This window comes from Danio rerio, chromosome 19, assembly GCF_052040795.2.
Source record: "Danio rerio strain M-AB ecotype USA chromosome 19, GRCz13ab, whole genome shotgun sequence".
NCBI classification, from domain to species: domain Eukaryota; kingdom Metazoa; phylum Chordata; class Actinopteri; order Cypriniformes; family Danionidae; genus Danio; species Danio rerio.
Window position 1 is genome coordinate 44,948,243 of NC_141039.2, and position 22,343 is coordinate 44,970,585.

At 38.5% G+C, this 22,343-nt stretch overlaps 1 protein-coding gene across 1 annotated transcript; it reads left to right on the top strand.

The window, feature by feature from the left end:
• Positions 1-34: 34 nt before the first annotated feature.
• Positions 35-22,260, top strand: pogza (pogo transposable element derived with ZNF domain a). The gene is given in 19 exon segments (NM_001214910.1): positions 35-154; positions 1,742-1,839; positions 2,023-2,139; positions 3,278-3,354; positions 3,572-3,656; positions 4,877-5,080; positions 5,910-6,125; positions 8,552-8,640; positions 8,735-9,066; positions 12,533-12,687; positions 13,816-13,916; positions 14,012-14,158; positions 14,245-14,379; positions 15,558-15,745; positions 17,147-17,290; positions 17,375-17,434; positions 17,518-17,630; positions 17,733-17,757; positions 20,105-22,260. Coding segments are annotated over 19 exon segments (3,834 nt in total). The 5' UTR covers positions 35-149; the 3' UTR covers positions 21,648-22,260.
• Positions 22,261-22,343: the final 83 nt, after the last annotated feature.

Genomic DNA, 22,343 nt, shown 5'->3' on the forward strand with positions numbered 1-22,343 from the left:
GTTTTTAAATGTTTCGCCTACCAGCGCGAGCAAAGAGGGAAAAGCGTCTGCAGAACAGGGATCATTGTTTTTCCGTGATGGCAAAGCCCGCGAAGAGTTAAAGCAAAATACGCATTAATAATCTGAATCATATCTAGGCAGATCTGTGCATGAGGTAAGACTTTTCTTCTTTTTTGCCAGGAAACAATGCATCATTGTGTATAAAGAACTTGTTCAAAGTTGTGCAGGTAAATGCTAGCGCCTGTAGCTATGCATATACAGCTGCACGGGTTGGCTGGATTCATTCACATGCAGTTAGCAGGGCGGGCTAACATTAGCCTCGCGAACGCGCTCCGATGAAGGATCGGGAACGTGCGTTTGTTATGAGCCGTGTTTATTATGACAGTTATGTAGCAGTAGTTCACTTTAAATTTGAATAATAAAGCTTTTGTTATTAACCTATTTTTTGTTGATTGCTTCATATTTATAAGTGTAAATTTTCCAACAAAAACATCTGTTTTACTTTGTTTTATAAGGAACTGAAAAATTACTTTTGGGCTATTCAGCATAGTGCTTATAGAAAGGCCATTAAAACTGTCCATCTGTGCTCTAGTTTCAACAAACTTAGCTAATTATTTATACTCTTGTATTTTTTTATTTACTTTTTGGACTGTTATTATTATTTACCTTCTATCACCCTGTCATTATTTTGTTTACTATGTCATGTATGTTTAAAGCATAATAATAATTTAAAAATGTAGGACACTTTGTCAGAAAGTATGACAGAAATAAAGTGTTTTAACTTTTGAGTTCCAAAGTAAAATAAAATAAAATGTATATGATTTTTTTACAAGCGTTTTTAATTAGATTAATGATGGCTAATACACGCACGCACACACACACACACACGCACGCACACACACACACACACACACACATATATATATATGTATATATGTATATATATATATATATATATATATATATATATATGTATATATGTATATATATATATATATATGTATATATATATATATATATATATATATATATATATATATATATATATATATATATATATACACAACTATATGTTGACATAATTTACACCAAAGTTGTGCAAGACTTTGTTTAATAAGCTTTTTATGTATATACGTCTATTTTGAATATTTCATGCAGACACAAACATGTTTTATCCTCTATATAATACAATTTGTTGAGGAAAATCTGCCATTTTTCAGACTTAAATGATAAAATAAATACTTTTTCCAAGATTAGTTATTGGTAATTATAAGCTGCAATGCATATATCAAAATTAATTTAAATGCTTTCCTGCTTATTACTGTTAATATTATTAGTGTTATTATTCATTCATTGTTTTTCTTTTCGGCTTAGTCCCTTTAGTCCCCCATATGTTTACACAGCATATGCTATTCCAGCCGCAACCCATCCATACACACTCATTCACACACACACACACACACTCACACACACACACACACACACACACACACTACAGTCAATTTAAGCAAACCCAATTCACCTGTACTAAAAGTCTTGTGGGGTAAACCAGAGCACCCAGAGGAAACACATGCGAACACGGGGAAAACATACAAACTCCACACAGAAATGCCAACTGACCCAGGCGAGGATCAAACCAGCGACCATTTTGCAGTGCTACCCACTGCGCCACCACGTCGCCAGTGTTATTATTCTCTTTAAATATTAAGTGATGTCAATGAATGTGTACCTTCATTTACAGAAACATGGCAGATTCTGATCTTTATATGCAATGTGATGAAGACGAACTAGAGCCATGCCAGAGTGTTACAGAAAGCAGGGGCCAGCGATTGAACAAAGGTAAATAGAAAATTAAAAGTCTTTAAAATACATTTTTGCAAGAAGTTGTTTTATCTTGTTCAAATAAAAGTGATTTAGAAGACTTTGAAGTGTTTCATATGAAACATTTATCGTAATCATACTGCATTGTACATGTAACGACTAAGTAATTATGACTTTTTGTTTATTCGCTTTTTTTATTAGTTACTGTAGTCCCAAGCGTCATTAATGCACAGATATCACCACAGCCTAATGGCGCCTCTACTGATCAGACATCAGCTGCTTTTGGACTCCCAAATCAAGCTGTGCCTTTGGCTTCTGGTAAGAAAACAAGCACACACTCCAATAGGGTAGATGCACACAGACATTTAATTTTCTGTCAGCTAGCTCAAGTGCTTCTGATGAACGGTCGCATCACTACAAAATTACTGCATTGAGGATCTGTTTACTTTAAAAATCAGTGATCTTCGCTGCCTGATTGAAATAAGATGTAACATTGGTCTCAGAACGGACAAGAACCACTGCATTAACTTGCAGTGTTCTGTGCCATGTCTTTAAACTAGTGAAAAATAATTACCCCGGGATTTTCAATAGAGTTTCTGCACTCGCCTGCTGCTCCTGTTAGTGCTTGCGTTTAAATGCTCTTTTCGTCTTGTTTTACACATGAACTACTAAATAAATGCTTAAGTCTGTTCAACCGATTGTATTTTATTTACATTACAACATTGATGTTGTAAAAGGAACCTTATGAAACTGAAAAAGTTGCATTACCCTTTCACGTGAAGTTTATCGGTGGCTAAAAACACTTGCTCTTCATACAGCCCAGGGATGTCCAGACTCAATCCTGGAGGGCCGGTGTCCGGTGTTGTGAGCAAAATTAAGTGCACACAGCATGCCATATCATCTGATAATTGCAGGAAATAATTTCGAAAAGCAACTGACTGTGTAAAGCCACATAAAACAAAACAAATTTACAATGTATATGCCGAGTTCAGCGGCTAATCAGCCGGAATCAGCTGATGTGAAATGACGGCGACGTAATATAACCTAATATAAAGGAAACAAATGAGTTATAAATAAATTCACCCCCCTCACAGTTGTCATGAAGGTTAATATTAGCTGTATGAACCAAAATTGTTACTTGTACCAGGCTGTAAACACCTTTTTTCTGTTGTAAAGTTGGCCATTTTAACAGTGGGCTCAATAGAAATCTGCTCTATTATGTAGCCAGGACTAGTGGAATTTCCATGAATTGCAGATTCAGTTACTTCCATATTTGCTTCACAAGGGAGAGCGGGAGGTTGCTGCTTGGAAGAAACACTAGCTGTGCATATACCCTATTGACTTTCCAAATAGGATTTTACAACCTTCTATACTTGTACGGACACCTAGTGGTCATTATTAAGCACACTAAAGATAGCTGTCTAAAAAGACGGTTTTACATTTGTTTTACCTCTAGCTCCTGCTGTTACACTCCTGCCTAATGCAGTCCAGACAGGTGGAGCAGCGGGACAAACTATCTACTTCAGTGCTCAGGTTTGACTATTTTTTTGTTTAGCTATTAATGTTTCTGTCTAAAGTTGCATTTTGAAATGTTTTACATTTTGCACAGACAAATAAAACACTGTTTTCATGCAAATGATCAGTAATGATATACTAATTTCAAAATGTGTGTTATTCAACTATGTGCATAAAATATGTGGAGATGTTCAGACCGTCAGAAATATATTAAAGTGATGTTATGCCGTTTCAGCCTAACTCAGGTCAACCTCTGGCCGGCTCAATGAATTTGGGAACATACTTCTTGAATGGACAGCCTGTTAGTTTTGTGACTGCTGGTAAGTCGTGACTAAAATCAGCGATTCAATTGTACACTCACTCCTAGACACATTTTGTAAAATGCATTGCTGTTTTTAAAGTTAGCATGAAATGGAAATTCATCAGTGCTGTATTTATGATTAATGGTGACAGATCATGTACAAAATATTTATTAAGTTATTTTGTTATTTAATAATTAAGTTATTTACATGTAATATGCACAGATGCATGTGTATACTTAAAAATGTTTACAAATAATTTAGTTTAAAAGTGTTTTATATATAAATGGGAGTAAATATTTTATACATGTGTATATGCATATCTATATGGGTATGTGTGTGTGTGTGTGTGTGTATATATATATATATATATATATATATATATATATATATATATATATATATATAAATGAGCATTTTCTATCAGGCTCCTCTGATTAGGTTCAGAAGTTCCATTTTATATGTAATGATAAGATTAATAGCTGGTAAATAAAATAGCTTTTTTTCATAAATGTTACTTTAGACAATTCTTTGGTGTTTAACAAGGTAGATTTTCTTTTGCATCAAAACCAGCTAAATCCACGTCCGCTTTGTATGCAAAAACCTCTAAATCCACATAATGGGACAAGATAGTATAATTAGTTGAAAATCACTAAAGATGCAATTAGAGATTATTTTACCAGACATAAAACACATTACATTGCATCACTTATGCATGTTTAATAAAACAATTTGTTTAATAAACAATGCTTGCATCTTAAAATCTATTCAGCAGCCTATGTATGAACAAGCCTCATATTTTTGTTGTTTGAATAATCTGTAACACTCAAATGCATCTACTTTTATTTAATTAAATACACTCAAATGCACCTTAACATCGTTTATGCACAAGTACTCATCAAAATAAATCATGTAAAAAAAATCTAGGTGAAAAGATGTTAAATAAGATCCATTTTTGTAAAAACTGAACAACATACTATGACTTGTAGTTAATAAAATAAAAAGACGAAAATATTCAGATAATATAAATTTATTTTGTTTTGAATAATTCAAAATGATTTGCTGACAAATGGATCAAACTTGAAAAGTGGTCGGAGGGATAGTGGGAAAATAGAAATGTTTTAAATGACTTGTGTTTTAGGAATGCACTGTGACCCTTATAGTGTGCAAGCATCTGCAGTGTTTCAGAAAACCATCATTGTGCATTTTTAGCGCTTATTTTACTGAAATAACCTCTTCAGGTCAGACACCCCAGTTGATTGCTCCGCGGATGGTTACTCCAGGGAGTGCACAGCAAACAGCCCCTGGAAAAGTCTCCACTATGCAGATGCCGGTCGCACTAACCCTCAACAGCCCCTCGAACCTGCAAAGCATCACCCCAGCGGCTCCAGGAGTGAACGCTCGTAACGTCACACCCTCCAACATCCTACCAGCCACAGCACCAGGTAACAGTTTATGCGTTTTATACACACAATCAAGGCATTTTACATTCTTAGGTTATTTAAAAATCTTAGGGATAGTCATAAGCTGCGTCCCAAATCGCATACCTATGCACTATTCTACACCATTTTGTAGTATAAATAGTGAAAGTAGTGCGTTCACACTGAAAACTCTAAAAATAATAAGTGCACTTTAATTACCCGGATTATGCACTCATTCAGCCGCTAAAAGGAAGTGTGGACCGATGGACGCTTCACGCACTCAACGACCGCAGGTTTGTTTACGTAGCGGAAGGGGCGGAGCGGATGCAAATGTTGGATAACTTTATTTATTTTGGATGGTGAAAGCAAAATTCTCCTACGAGAGTGATTATAGCGCCTCCCGATGGTAAATGCGGTAATACTCACGGCAGGTATTATTTGATATTTGGTCGTTTATTTCACTGATTTGGCGACCGTCAAACGTCATCAGGGAAACGGTTTGATTTTCCGCTTAGTAAAAAAACATTAGTGTGCCATTTGGGACAACACTACATACATATACTACCCTGTTGAGTGTGTAAGTGTATAAGTACATAGTGCATGAGTGCATAGTGTGCCATTTGGGACGCAGTCTTTGTCATATCACCCAGTACTAACTAGTGTCTTTACTTTTTTAGAATCAATGATAAAAGTAGTAACGGTTACATTAATAAATGCTGTCAATATTAACTGATAGAATATATTGTGATTCATTTCATTATCAAGATATGACTTGATTTGTATCATTATAGCTGATTTTTGTCATATTAATCCGTTCTAACTATTATCTATCCTTTATTGTTTGCTTTTTTAGGATCAATAATAAAAGTAATCAAGTTTATGAAGTATCCTGGAGCTCCTGGATCTGCTGGGCAAGTGATGAGTTCAGTAGCTCAGCCCAGCCAGCCGATGTCCATCCAGAACAGTATAACACACCAAACTCCAGTGTCGATCCTGCCTGCTGGGATTGCTCAGACCCTTATGCCTCAAATGCAGATATTGGCTCCTGCTCCTGGCACAGCGAGTAATGGTCAGAACGTTTTTCAGATTTTTTTTCTTAATCCTTGTGTTTTTTAGATCTCATTTTATTAGATTGGTGGTGGTGGTGGTGTTTTAGAGATTGACTTAAAGTCTCTGTGAACCAGAAGTTGCTGAGACTTTTTCAGTGTGTTGATGTACTTCCAACTGAAATGGAATATTAAGGGGCGGAGCTTTATTTTTACGCATCATTCCCTCATAGCAAAGAGCCGGTAAGAGGGCGTGGTTTCGAATATTGTGCTGACGTGTCAAACTGATGTCAACGGAGACTCTAAACACAGAAGTACATTTGATTAAGACTTAGATTAAAGATTGCCGAAACGAACCTTTTTTTTCGGATGCATAGATTAATTGTTCACCTAAAGAATAACAAAGTGCCCTAACAAAAAAAAAAGCCTTGTAACTAAATAAAGGGCACCAATATGATCGTGCACACCAATGTGCAAAACGGCAAGTGCAAAAGCGTCATTTTTGAAGAAACGCCTGAGGCCTGTTTTTTTTTTTACCTGAAAACTTCTCCACCAATCAGATCTCCACTTTTGTTCACGTGCACAGAGCTGCAGAAGTGACAGTAAACAGCACTTGGAGGCGCTCGAGTGCAAAACTGTCAATGCGAGCGCACATTATTGAAGATGCGCAGAGGTGATATGAACGTGGAGCTGCTTATTGCACTGGTGAACAATATTAATTTCTTCATCGCTAAAGCTGCTACCTGAACCATCCATGCTTGTTCGAATCGCCATTAACTTTAACAACAAGTGTGTCAACTTTCTGTCATCTACTTCTGTGTTACAAGTGGGTGTTACAAGTTGAATAGCGCCATCTAACGTCAAGGAGTGATTTTGCATTCTCTTCTGCTCGACGCCAATGAAAATCGCTTGGGTTTGAATCCGGAAAAACGTCTCAAACGCTGACGATAAACGCAAATGAAAAGCATCTTGGTGTGTACGAGCCTTTAAGTTTGATTTCACATAGACTTTAAGGTTTTTATTAAGGGATAGTCCACCCAAAGATAAAAATTTACTCCCTATTTACTTTCCAAGTGGCTTAAAAACTTTGAAAATAATCAATAAAAAGTCAATAGGTCTCCTGGTTTTAAAATTGCAGATTTTCAGTTTCCAAAATAATTTTCAGTTTTGGGTGAACTATCCTTTAATGCAATTAAAGAGACAGTTCACTCAAAAATTAAAATTTCCAATTTTTCTAGTGGAGATGTGCTGAATTTGTTAACTATCGTAATATTACGCATGCAGAAATGTTCAGGTTGCTTGCTTTGCATTTAAAAAAAAAAACTTCTTGACTATGTGAAAAAAAATGACTGTGTGATAAAGTCTATTATATTAGGCCCCGTTTACACTGTCAGGTCTTGATAGACCTTAATGCTGATTTGTTGCCTATATCTGACTTTTTTGCCTGTCTAATTACACGTTCTTATAATTGTGTCTCATATACGATTCATGTGTTTACACTAGGCATACAATTTCCGACGACGCACATGCATAAATGCGGGTTCTAGCACCTGCGCCACACTAGCCAGGATGGAAGAATTTGTCTTGCTTTATTTCTGAGTTCACCCAACTTTAAAATGTTTTTGAGGAGGAGGCGTAAGAAAGGGCCGTCATCGCAGCTTGCGCCTGTGGTTTATATGTGGTGTCCTCTACCATTCAGAGGTATTTGTGGGTGTGAGAGAGATCTCAGGTCTGGTGGGAGCAAACTGCTTTCAAAAAACTTTCCTCCTCCATGTTTTTTCTGTTGTCCTTGTTTACTGCGGCAGCATCTCCACACACGCGCTTCCTTCTACGTCATTAAAACTTGGAGAAGTACCACGTTGTCTCAAGTTTAATAACATACAAAACGAAATGCCTCAATAAATCTGATCTGCCCGTTTACATGATAGTCACATTGTCACATGACTGATTTATTTCCACATATGAAGGAGGCCTGAAACCAATCCCTGAATATGTGAAAGCATGCTTTTTTTTTCATGTTTACATGGTCATAGAACAGATTTAATCTGTCACATATGAGCACACAATCGAAATTGGGTCACATTTAACTGGCAGTGTAAACGGGGCTTTATAGTTAAAATGACAGCAGAATTCAAGTTATGGAAGCAAGTATATCTCTGTATGGATTTGTTTATTTATTCCACAAGATAGCATTTGATTCAGTAACGTCAGAATGAAAACAATTGGAAACCATAGACGCTTTTCACAAGACTGTTATGACACGTTTTACAGTCATCATAATCTTAAATCCCTCAAAGTTTTTAATATTTTAATCAATGAATTTTAAATAAAATCGTATGAACATTTCAATGCACTTATGAATGTATTATATCATCTTTGTATCAAATTACAAAAAAAACTAATTGCCGCGTATGTGAGGTGTAATGCAGCGTCTAAATTTGTCTTACAGCACTGAAAAGAACCTCCAGTTCATCAACTTTCTGTCCTCGCTGTAAAGCCGTTTACCAAAAGAGTCTACCCCTCCGTGGATATTTCTGTGTAAGTTTTCATCCACACCCTTCTTCTAAGATTAAATGCGTACAGACTTACCTATTTTAAGTCTTTATACTCATGTTCATTCATCTTTTTCCAGCAATGCAGTCAAGAACTTATCAAAAGCATCTGGAGCCTGAAATCCCACACTAAAAATAGGCTCAAAGCCCGCTCAAAACGGCCCCCGCGTGACACTCCCGCCTCCTCTGCATCTTCAAAAACCTCTCAGAAAGACGTCACTTCTTGCGAGTTGCCTGAGGGAGCACCTAACCCTCGCTCTGGAGATTTTGACGAACAGGGCAGAATGATCATGCTGGTTGAAGACTTCTTCTATGGTCAACACCCTGGCCGGCCTGCAGATGTCAGATATCCATGGGAGCACATTTCAATGAAATGCCATCTTTGTTCCAAGAAGTTAATAGGCAACATTAAGTAAGTTAGTTTTTGGGTTGCTTTATGAACAGTTATTACAGTTCTATAATGGTTAATAAAACTAAGGGCCCTATCATACACCCGGCGCAATGTGCCGCAAGGCGCAATAGTCTTTTGCTAGTTTCAGCTTGGTGCAAGAGTCGTTTTGAGGCGTTGCGCTACGCTGTTTAAATAGCAAATGCATTAGTGCTCATTTGTGCGCCTGTAGGCGTTCTGGTCTAAAAATGAAGGTGTTCTGAGGCGCACTGCTGGCGCGTCGCTATTTTGAGAAACTAAAATAGATTTTTCATTAGACCAAAACAAACCGGGTCTAAACTCCAGCGCAGAGCAGCACCTCGCTTACACACTGCTTAATACAATCAAGAGAGCAATAGGCAAATATCTTTACATATGAAAAAATTTAAATATTAAGGATATATATAGGATATAATAAGAATAGATATAGGATATAAATATAAAGGATTAAAATATTACAAAACATTATTAATTTCTAGCCTACATAAATATGAAAAACCACTGCTTTTATATCTTCTTCATCTCGGGAGGCTTTTTCAGTTCATTCATAACAATTTGCCTTTGTATAATGTTATTATTATTAGCAGTATTATTTATTATATCCATATTTATATTTGTTTTATTAAAAACAAGCTGAGATTTGCCCACCTGCAGGTTTTAGACCATATGGGGCACAGCATGTGTTTTAGGATATAACTCAGGTTTTTGAGCACATTTTGTTATTATTGTTAATTTATTCGTTTGCTGGAAATTAGAACTGAGTTTAGAAATAGTTTTGAAACGAATATTTGCGCTTAACAAACGCAATTAATTATTTATAGACTAATTGATGTCTGTGCGTAAAGGTTTCACTATCCAAGAGCGAAAGTGAAAGTAGATCCATTATCTCTCATTCTCATGCAGTAGATGCTCTGGTTTTCTGTATAAAAAAAAAAAAACTGTTAACTGTTTGCTAGTGAAATGCTCAGTTTTTCCCCTTAGACTTACTTTTCGTCCTGTAAATAGCGAATGCGCTTATGGTGCGACGCAGCTGGCTCTTAAAGGGAATGGGAGATGAGACTCTAATTAGTTTATGCTCAAAACACACCTGTAACTCGTTAAGAAAATAAACTCAACCCTTTTAGACCATGCGCCACGACGCAAAGCGGATTTTTCCATCCTTAAATTAGCAAAAATGCATTCTGACACGCCCTGTAAGCGTTTGCGGCCTGCGTTTTGCTCTCTGTGCATGGATTGTCAAAATAGAGCCCTAAGAGTGCTTTCACACCATTAGATCAATTCTTTTCTTTCGAAACAGGGATTAAAATGGTTCTTAGTCCTCGCTTTCACACGGCAAAGTTTCTAAATGGACCAAAATAGCTAAAACAAGTCGCGTGCGAGTAAACTCTCCTCACATTAGACACAGTTTCAAGGTTTATTTTTCTCGCTCATGCGTCCTTATTTTAATATTATGACGATGAGCAATAAGACATTAAAAGCGAAAAGGTGCACTTTCATTTTGAATAAAGACAACAACAGACATCCTCACTGAATTTAAATCAGAGGCTTTCTCATACATAGCGAATCAATTTTCCTAATGGATAAACAGCTCTCGTTAATAGTTCAGCATGCTTTCACTTTCGTATTTAGCGATAGCAATGATGACATCCTGCCCTACTCGTAATTCTCTCTTTATATAGCCGTATGTATGTCTATTACATATCCATAATACACTGTGATGTAGTCTGGTTCAGTAGTTAGTGTTGCTTTCTCACTACAATCGATCCACTCCAGAGTTTTTTTTTTAGGTGGTTTCGGACCGATTGTTTTGGTGCAGATCCCAGCATGACTGCTGAATTTACATATGCCAAACGAACTGCACTAACTGGGGAAACGCATCAGGTTTTGAAACAAAAGTATAGGTGTGAAAGCACCTTAACGGCCCATTTCCACTGAGTGGTACGGTTCTATTCGGTTTGCTTTTATGGTCATTTCCACTGTCAAAGAGTACCTAAAAGCGAACCGTACCATACCACTTTTTGGTCACCCTTTGCAAAGGGGTTCCTAGCACGAAAAAAGAGTACCAAAAGGCAGTGCTAAAAGCAAGAGAGCGAAAGCAAAGGAACCGCCATTTTTAAAAACACAGCCGAGACATTACACCGTAATAATATATACATATAATAACAAGCTATGGTCGACCCGAGCTCAAACAAACCTTGTCATCGTCTTGATGAACAGCCGCAAAGCCAAGAAGAACAAATTATGCCATGTCCTGTTGTTGTTTTATGAGCCCATCTAAAAGTGCAAGCGGTTTCACTTTCTCTAGAGAAGTTGCCATGCATCCATTATTGAAATAACGAATTTCTTGAGCTCCTATTAATAAGGTGCGCGTGATTATTGAAGCGTGTCTGATATCCGATATTTTCAGAAAGGGACAAACGCAAGAGTGAAGCTCGCAAAAATAAAGCAGAAGCCGGAAAAAGCAGCAGCAATGCTTTCTGCAACATAACATGAGCAAACTGCCATATTTATCTTCGCTTTTTAGACTTTTGTGAACTCAGAATGACAGAAATACTTTCTAACAAGACGTTACATGACACAGAGGAGAGCTCTGCTCTGACTGTGAGCTGTATTTCATGTTGTTTATGAACCCAAATAAGGCCTTAATGTATGCTGTGTGTAGTTCTTCTCTGTAGTTGGTAACATATCGGAGATTGTAAGGGTCTGTATGTGTTCATATGTTGCATTTATTTATTTTATATAATTGCAGACAATACAGTAGACTATTTTGCACTGTTATTGATCTGCAGTTATAATTAAAATATGTTCATAGAAAGTTAGTAATGAACATTTATACACAAGTGTTTGTGTATAAAGCATCTGTTTTGTGAGAAGTGCTTCTCGTATGATATGTGAACGACCCATACAGCTTTATTGTGACATTTCCTTGAGTAAAAATGATGAACTTTCTATCGTACACCACTATTGGTACCCTTTTGGCAGTGGAAATGGACGCCTAATAAAGGTGACCCGTACCGTACTGTACCTCTCTGTGGAAATGGGCCATAAGACCCCTCTCCTCTCCCCACCTTACCACACAACAACCTTTAATAACTATAAATTTTGAGTGTGCCTCACACAGGTAAGTGGGCTTAACAAACCACCTGTAAAAACACACTCATTCACCTCACTGACACATTAATTGACACTGTATTTATGAAGTTTGCTGTTTTGGGCTTAACAAACCACCTGTAGAAACGCTTTCTTTCCCTTTCTCTCTCTAGCACTCTATTGTCTGAGCACAAACAAGTTCCTTTATATAAGTAGCACTTCTTGTGTGCATTGCCTCTTCTTGTTGAATTGCTGAATGCCTCCTCAATTGTAATTTTCTTTGGAAAACAGCATGTGCTAACTGGCTAAATGTTATTGGTATTAAGAGGTTTTACATTTTTTTTTATTCCCTATTTTAAAGGATGATGAACCATATGAAACACCACATGGAGCGGGATTGCCGAACAGGGGAAGTGGACTGTCATACTGTATGTCAACACTGCTACAGAAACTTCTCAACGCCTTTCGGTCTGCAGTGCCACGTCGAGGCCGTCCATATTCAAGCAGAGTCCTCAAGTGAGTTCGTACTAGTAGAGTAGTATTACATATGTTTGTTGAGAACAAGCTAGTTCTAGTTAATCATTTGGAAAAGTGTCAGAAGGTAGATTTTTAAAATGAATCATCTGTTGAACTGCATCCCAATCATCATTAGTATTATTAGATAAAAATAATAATAATAATTAATAATAGTTACATAAAAAAACTACATGCATGTCTTTTGACCCCTAGGGTGATTACATTATATTAAAGACACAGCAAGAGCGTCTGAGGCAGCAGATTGAATTTATGGCACTAAGTTAAACTTTTACGATGCAATTTACTCGGATGCATTAAAAATAAATACAGGCCACAGCTGAACATGGAGGATGATCTCTGAATGGCGCTCTCCAAAATCAAATGAGATATAGACTTGGGCCTATTGGTGTGTGCGCTGTTGCATGCAAGATTTGTATATGTATAACCACCTCAGAGGATATTGGGGCTCGCAAGTCACTGGCATTGTTATTTTGGGGGTCGCAGGCTGAAAAGTTTGAAAACCCCTATTGTAGTACACCCTCAAAAGTACATCTAGACCAGGCATGTCCAAACTCGGTCCTGGAGGGCCGGTGTCCTGCAAAGTTTAGTTTCAACCCCAATCAGACACACCTGGGCTAACTAATCAAGCTCTTACTAGGCTTTCTAGAAACATCCTTGCAGGTGTGTTGAGGCAAGTTGGAGCTAAAATCTACAGGACACCGGCCCTCCAGGACTAAATTTGGACTCCCCTGATCTAGACTTTGTTAAAGACCACTATAGGACCCCTTTAAAGCAAATTCACACAAAATATGAATAATTTACAGAGAAATATTACAATAAACATTTGTTTTTTTATGCTTTTGAGCTAAGAAGACAGAAACTCAGATTTTTTGGAGCTGAAAATTAGAATTAGATTTCTTGAAATCTTTTTTAAATTAAGTGTCTCCTTTATCATGTAGTCAAGTATCTTAAGGCCTGTTTTAATGTGTTTCTAATTGATATTTTTTCAGTTACCTGCCTAAAATTAATTAACTAAAAATGCTTCACTTGACTTTTCTCAGCTCCACACTGTTTTTCAATGTTTGACTGTTTGCATAATAATCTAAAACGTTTAATTCTGTTGAACAGAGGTGTGCAAGATCTGTGAATGCTTGTTTGAGAGCGAACCCCTCTTTCTGAACCACATGAAACACGTGCACAAGCCTGGTGAGATGCCCTACGTGTGTAAGGTAAGTCATGCTTCATTGCATTCCTATTAACAAAAACTGCTTCGTCTTCAAAACATTTGATGAGAGTGAATCACTCTTGTGTTTTCCAACCTCAGGTGTGTGATTTCCGCTCCTCTTTCTACAAAGATGTTATGAACCACTTCACGGAGCACCACAAGGACACCTGCATCTTATTGTGTGTGTACTGCCTAAAAATATTTAGGTCTTGTGGCGGATTTCAGTTGCACTACACTAGACATCAGGTAAACAATGTGCTTGGCATTATCAGTATTATTTAATGCTTGTATATTTGTGTTTTGTATGTAAAGGTGTGTGTTTATTTATTCAGAAAAAAGGAGCACGAAATTGTGATAAATGCCGACTTCAGTTCTGCTCGGAAAAGGACGAGTGGCACCACAAACAAAGGTTTCACAGGACTTATGTCAAGCCCAAGCAATTGGAGGGCCTCGTGCCTGGTACTAGGGTAAGAGACTTTCGATATGTTTTAAAAGGGATCTGTTATGCAAAAATCACTTTTATAAGAGGTTGTTTGGCAGCGGTATGTTCATATATCCAGCCTCTAAATGTAAAAACGGATTAATTATGTTTTATAATTACACTTCATGAAAACAGTCTGCAGAAAAACAGTGATTTGACATTCTCCCTTTGTACATGTCATCAGAGGGGGAAAACTCCGCCCATTAGTGATGATCTCTCCCTCATTAGCATAAACAGCCCTGAGTGAGAAGCAGCCATCTGCCATCAGAGTTTTAATTCTGCCACTATGCTGACACATTGGGATTTGTAGCTCCGTCCTCTTTTACAAAGAGCACAGTCTCATTTAAATTTAAAGCGACAGTCACCAAAATAGCAAAGTGTGGGTCAAGGCCTAAAAGGGGCAGGTTAAAAGGGGCAAAAAAAAGGCCAAAAAGGGGTAAAAGACCAGCGACGTGATGATCCCAAGGTTTCCATATCCGGGATCAGGCCGTATCCTGAGCAGCTGCTGCACCGGTCATGGAGGAGTGGAGAACATGAGACTGATTCCAGTGATGCTCCAGGGACAGACGAGTCTTCGCTGAGGCCAGCTTCCAGCCTCCACTGCTAAGACTGCAGCTCTGCACAAAACTTTTGGCCAGGGGAGAAATTAAAATGGTCTTGCTGAACTAAGTCTGGTTTCTCTCAAGGTTTTTTTTCTTCACTCGCCTCGGTGAAGGTTTTTTTCCCTCTCCGCTGTCGCCACTGGCTTGCATGGTTTGGGATCAGTAGAGCTACCCATCGATGAATTTCCTCTTCAGTGTTTGGACTCTCAGTAATGACTTTAAACCACACTGAACTGAGCTAAACTGAACTGAACTTAAACACTAAAAACTGAACTACTCTGTTCCGATTACTATGACCATTTATGTGAAGCTGCTTTGACACAATCTACATTGTAAACGCGCTATACAAATAAAGCTGAATTGAATTGAATTGAAAGTTTAAAAAGTTATCGAGCATTATTTATGTTGTATTTTGAGCTGAAACTTTACATGCACACTCTAAGGACATCATAGACTTATTTTACATCTCGTAAGAAAGGACGTTATAGGTCCTCTTTAAACTTCAGGTATAATGTTTATTGCTGGTTTCATGGCCTTAACCTTTCCCTCATGTCTGCTTCAGATAATCATCCGAGCTTATGCTGACAATACGGACAACAGAGCTCAGTTTAAAGAACCTCCAGTGGAGCCTTGCCCAAATACCACATCAACACCTGACCAATCTCAAAATGTCCACAGCAAAATCGTTCCTGTGAAGAAAAAGCCGGTGGAAAGTATGGTGGAGCTGATGGTCAAGTTTGAGAGCAATTTGTGAGTTTTTTTGGGCATCCAGTTGTGCTGTATGCTTTACACTTTTAACTTTGTTTTAAAGTCAATGTGAACCAGACGTTGCTGAGAATTACAACACAGAGAAACACAATGACTGTTTACATAGACATCATTAATCAAATTATTTTCCAAATCGACTTTACCTGCACTTTGAGTCTTTCATTTTCATTCAGGAACATTTCATGCATGTTCCTTGTGACACACAAGGATAGAATGTTTCATCCTGCACGCTCTATAAGTGAAAAAAAACCCTCCGCATTTCCCAGTAACTTAGAGTGTAAAGACCATCCTGTCACAAAATGCAGCAAAAATTCTACACGACAGTAAGAATTTGATTTCGGTGTTTACATGTTTACATTAGGAGAGCAGCATTTACAGCTGGTCTTTCAGCCCATAATATTGTACTGATATTAACGTATAGTACACTTAGTAAATAAATAATTTTGACAAAGGTCTGTCTTTAAACACTGAAGGAGTACTGCTGACAATTCTGACTAACTTTGCCATCTGAATAAACAAACAAAGACCACTGATCGCTCACTTATCAGATCTGTAGAGACGGGTTAATCAACACCAACTGGAGCCGCGTCTTTTTTAAAAGGAGACAAGCGGCAAATCCGGATTTCACCATTACCAGATACGAAAAGCTCTCGGGTAAAAATGTTCCTTACAAACATATTTCTGTCACGTGCACTGTAATCCACACACGAGTCCAGCTGCGCTCTCATAGCGGGGAAATGAAAACAAAACTTTTGTTGCAGAACAATAATAAAGCAACACGGATGACCCGTGTCTCTAAAAAATTCTTCTTCTTCCACTTGTTTTGACAACACAACGTAGCTTCTCTATGCCGTCTGAACACTGTAACAGGTATAAACAGTCTTGGAAGCTGTCAGGCCTATTAATGAAGTTGCGCCTCATATATAATAGAGTGCGCTGATTGGTTTGAACCAAGTCTATCTCATGGATTAAGGCTGAAAGCTCAAAGACGTCACGTTGTACTGGCCAGTACAGACAGCTAGTCTCCACGCTGCAATTCATACAAGGATCTAATAGGCGTGACGCAGCTTCAAAAATTATTTTCAAACTGGAAGAAAGAATTTGCTCGAAATAGTGCAAAAACGACCAATTTTGACTTTTTTTTTGTGAAATATGAGTCCTAATAAGCAACGTGGGACACATATATGACTGTCAACAGCTCAAAAATGTGTTTTGGTGTTTTGTGGCAGATTAACATGTTTTCTCCATATTATTAAAAGCACCTGAGATTTGTATACAAATAAAATAAATTATTTGACCTCTTTAAATTTGTTTTAGCATTGTAATACACTAAAACAATACTATACTAATCTTCTGGCATTGTCATTAATTTCATACTTCCAGCAACCCAAAGGAAAAAAAATACTACTGTATGGAATGCAACCATGATATTCCATATTTTTCCAACCATTTCCCCACCTATGTGAGCTGCTCACTCTGCCGATACTGTACCTGCTGTTCCAGAGCCTATGCCAATCACATGATCAGGTAAAGATTTTCACATTTGTACAGTCTGTAAGGTAGTGTTTGATTTTTAATGGATTTTCATGCCTTTCTCTTTTTTCATTACAGTGTGCATGTCCCTCGCAAGAGCACCAAGAAATATATAACCCTATACAAACCCTGCCCAAAGTAGGACATGATTTTTTAAGAATTTTCTTTCTTCATTTATTATGCATGTAATATTACTTTAATCATGATGAAAATGTTTGCAGGAAGGGCCGTCTAAGTTGTACCAAATGTAAGTTCAATACTACGATTGGAGATTCGATGGCCAAACATCTCGCTAACTTTCCTAAACATCAAGCAAGCCGAAGCACCATTCAGGGTAAGTTTTTAAGTTCTGACAAAATAACAAGGACTACAGATGAGGAGTCTTTTAATACCAATAATAGAAATAATAATGCTAATAAAATGCTTTATGTTTTAGAGGGATTTTCACAAGGCTATAAAAGGTAAGCTAATTTTGCATTGTAAGTTTTAAAGGGATTCAGTTTTTCATTTTCTCACCATCATGCTATTCCAAACCTGTTTTAGTAACATAAAAACATTGTCTAAAGCAGGGGTGCTCAAACTCAGTCCTGGAGGGTCGGTGTCCTGCAGAGTTTAGCTCCAACTTGCCTCAATATACCTGCCTGGACATTTCTAGCAAGCCTACTAAGAGCTTGATTAGCTATCCCAGGTGTGTCTGTTTAGGGCTGGATCTAAACTATGCAGGACAGCGGCCCTTCAGGAGCGAGTTTGGGCACCCCTGGTCTAAAAGAACAAAACACTTTGACAATCCACATGAGATTATTAATATGCTCGCTCCAGCCACATTTCCTAATGATATTACTACAATTCTTTAAAAATGTTAGTTCAGCACACAGGTGTCAAACTCAGCTCTGCACAGTTTAGTTCCGACCCTAATTAAACACACCTGATCAAACTATTTGAGTCCTTCAGGCTTGTTTGAAACCTGGTAAAGCTGCAGTCACACTAGAGTTTGTGCGTGCGAAGTTCTGTCGTACAGCGCTGCGAAAAGGGCCAGGATTGAACAAGATGATTAGACATTTAAAAAGCGAGTGATTGGACCATGTTTTAAATATCTGTCCAGAGAGGTCATGTTTTGATCCTCGATTGGTCTCATGCAGTCACATGATGCGATTTCGCAGGTCAGAATTCACAAAGCTTGAACTTTCCAATGCAGCGAACTGCGAAAGTTGCCAAACGAGCTTGCATTTCTGGTCTGACGCATTTGTGTGTGCACCTCTCAAAAAATGTTGCAACGACGTGTAGCGCAAGCTCTGTGATTGGTCGGCTTGGTAGCACTGACGAGTCTGGGCGGGACCGATAGCTGCGCGAGCCTAATAAAGCCATTTGTTCACAAGCGTGGAGTCCCGTAAAGAAGCTTAGGATGTAAAGTTTTGTTTTGTCTTTACCTTATGTTTAAAGTTGTTGCACGTCCGCCGGTTCCTGCCTCAAAATGAGCAAGTTTGAGCTACTTGTACATTCAGGAAGCGTTCAGAAAAAACAAAACACCACTAAAGAAACGTGACACAGAGGAACATTAACACCTCACTGCCAACTAGCGTTTCGTAAGTGTTAATGCAGACCAACAGAAACAGCAACCAGAAGTATAAATGCACAGCTACACGCGTTGCATGCGCCGTGGGTTACATCGGTCACTTAACGCAGAAGTATAAACCAGGCTTTAGTTTAACATGTATATTTGTAATGAGGCAACAAACGCATGTAAACTGCTGTATACGTTTAATGCGTGTTTATGCATTGTGTCATATCACTCAGCTCTTTACTGTGATTTTGCTACAATCAAAAGACAACAAGAATCTATTTATGAGATGGTTGACATTGATTCTTGCCTTTTTTTGTGTGTGTGTGTGTGTAATACAAATTTCTTAATACATCTCTGTCGAATCTTATTGTCAAGTATAATTATAATTTAGCCTGTATTTCATCCACAACACAACTTAAAATAGGTTGCTCTGGAGGCTTAAAGGTAGCTCACCTATGCATAATTATTAGCTAAAATAAAACTCTACAACTTCAGTTGAAAAGATTGTCATTTACAAACACATCTCCTCAATTTGTTATTGTATTTTTAAGTATTTTAGACAATAACAGTATGATTATATTGCGCATATTTCAGAGTACATCGTAGAGCTCATAAATATTCCCAGCTGTTCCAAATACGGTCAAAACCAACCATATCATTCATTCATTTTCCTGGGTCGCCACAGCGAAATGAACCGCTAACTATTCCAGCATATGTTTTACGCAGCTGCAACCCAGTTCTGGGAAACACTCACATACTTTCACATTCACACAAACACTCATACACTACGGCCAATTTAGTCCATCCCATTCACCTGTAGCGCATGTCTTTGGACTGTGGGGGAAACCAGAGCACCCGGAGGAAACTCACTCCAACATGGGGAGAACATGCAAATCCACACAAAATGCCAACCGGCCCAGTTGGGATTTGAACCAGCAACCTTCTTTCTGTGAGGGGGACAGTGCTAACCACTGAGCCACCCAACCATATCATATTAGGGCAAATTCCTAGGGTTGGAGTTGACCTCTGAAACCATTTCTGAAACCAAAAAGCTAAATCTTTACCTACTGACCTAAGCCAAACCATTTGTATCAGTGCATTCCTCCTTCAGGTCCAATGTTGTCAAAGCAGTCCAAAATTTGTTTCATTCTATCCCCTCTTAGACTTTTCATTCTAATAAACCAGCTTGAGTTTGTCAGACTCTTGTTTCGGGTTATGAGGTAACTTCTGAATGAATACCCTTGCAGGTTTGTCTTCATCCCAACCAACCTACTCCGAGGAGGCCAGAGACTCAACAACACGGGCTTTTTGCATTTGCAAGTCAAGCAAGTGGACAGGAGTTCCTCAATACCCCTTCTTCAACCCAGTTACACAATAACCCTCCCTGCCAGCCCCGCTCGCATGCCACCCCTACCCATCCAGGCTCAGCCCACAGAAAAAAGCAAGGTCAGGCCAATAGCTCCAAAGCCAGCTTTACACTCGCTCACTGCTGCTCAGAATAAAGTTGTGCTGTACGCCCTATGCTGTGGCGTCCCTCAAGCTGCCATTCACTTCAATAAGCCACCAGAGGAAGTTCACTCGCTGCTTTTGAAACGCCAAACTGTGGTTGAACCATCAAAAGGCAAATACTTCTTGACACCGCAGGCAGCGGATAAGCTAATTCAATGGGTTTACTGCCAACGTGAGCAACAGCTACCAATCAGCGAAGCTAACTTGTTGGAATTCATGTACAATCATGGTTCGCGAGACTTCTCTTACGATTCGGTGGTTGATTTCTTCCTACGCCATGATCTGGGCTTGCAGGCGTTTGCAACATCCAGCAAGTTGCCGCCATTACATTGCCAGCAGCTAGAGCGCTCCTTTAGCAGCTTTCTAAAAGAGCAAGTCAACTCGCAAGCATTTAGTCTGTCCTCAATTGGCTCCATGGACGAGCTGTCCGTCTTTGTAGATATGGAGAAGCTGGTGGATTCAACATCCATGATGTCCGCTTTTAAACTGATAGGCACCACAGAACCAACCATAGATGTTGTGTTTACAGCATTAGCTGATGGGAACTTGTTATCCGTCATGCTTTTTGTCAAAAGCGAGCCTCCTACGCTTGATGCACCGTCATTGTCGGACTCTGTCATCCTGGAGGCTCGACCTGAAGGCTTCACAAATGAGGAACGCCTTCAAGTTTGGATGGACAAAGTGTGGAGTCCATATGTTAACCCAAGTTCTGGTGGCAAAGGGTTATTAATGATGGACCTCTACAAAGGCCACACGTCCAATGAGTTCTTGGCAGCGCTCAATCGCGTTAATACTCTTCCAGGATTGGTCCCGCATGGTTGCTCTCGCCGCCTACAGCCGCTGGAAGTGTGTATGGGGCCGGTGTTGCGCGAGTTCATGCAGGCTAGCTGGACTGAACTTGTCACGAAGGCACCACAGGAATTGGTTGGAGCCAAACCGGCTGACCTCGCCATTATAATCGCTCGCTGGCTTACAGAAGTTCTGGATGTGCTTAAAGCAGAGCCCAAACATCTCTTCCGCTCTTTCGATTGGATATTGAGCACGAATGAGTCCTCAGAGGAACCTGCGGAGCTCATGCGGAGTCTCACCGAAGCTCTGCTCGCCAGTAAATTGCAAGGAGATAAAGTTGAGGAGCAGAAAGCCGAGACCTCCAGCGTCGTTTCTGCAGAATCCTGGCCCTCTCCGCAGTCCAGCATACTCGCATTGAAAAAGATCTTCGAGAAGGACAGTGATGTGGAGACTTTCCATGGTTTTGAGGACTCTGAGATTACAGATCTGTAGGTTCTTCTTCAAAGAGACTGTTCACACTAAAATGAAGATATTCTGATAAGAAAACGGCTACTGACATCCATAGTAGGAACAACAAATATTATAGAAGTCAGCTGTAGTTTTTGTTCAGCATTCTTCAGTATATCTTCCTTTTTGTTCAACAGAAGAAACTCAAATGGGTTTGGAACAAGTCAAGGATGAGCAGAATTTTTATTTTTGGGTGAATAGTCTCTTTAAGGAGTCTGTTTTTGTAATCTGCAGGTGTTTTTTTTTTTTATATGTGCCTTCCTTCTGTCATCAGAAACTCGTCTCATTTTTGGAGAATGAAATATAAAAACATCATGCAAATGTAGGTTATTGCTTGTATATGTAATTATTTGTTGCATTTGATTTGTTGAAGATCCCTAGTAGTAACGCCTTCTATTGTTCTTTAAAGGATGAATGTGCAACTTGTTACAACTAATAGTTTTTTCTCATCACTGTTTGCCTTTTTCATCAGGTTTGATCTGTCAGAATGTGCATAAATGTAAATAGAAATGAGTTGAAATCGTCACCTATTGTATTTAGGGTTATACTGTATAATACTTGATTATGTGCTAATGAATAAACAGCTTTAGGTATGTAATTAAGCAGTGTTTGTTTTCACTTGTTTTAGGAGAATGCATTTTAAAGCTGTCTTGCAATGAAATCTGGCAGTTTATTATATAT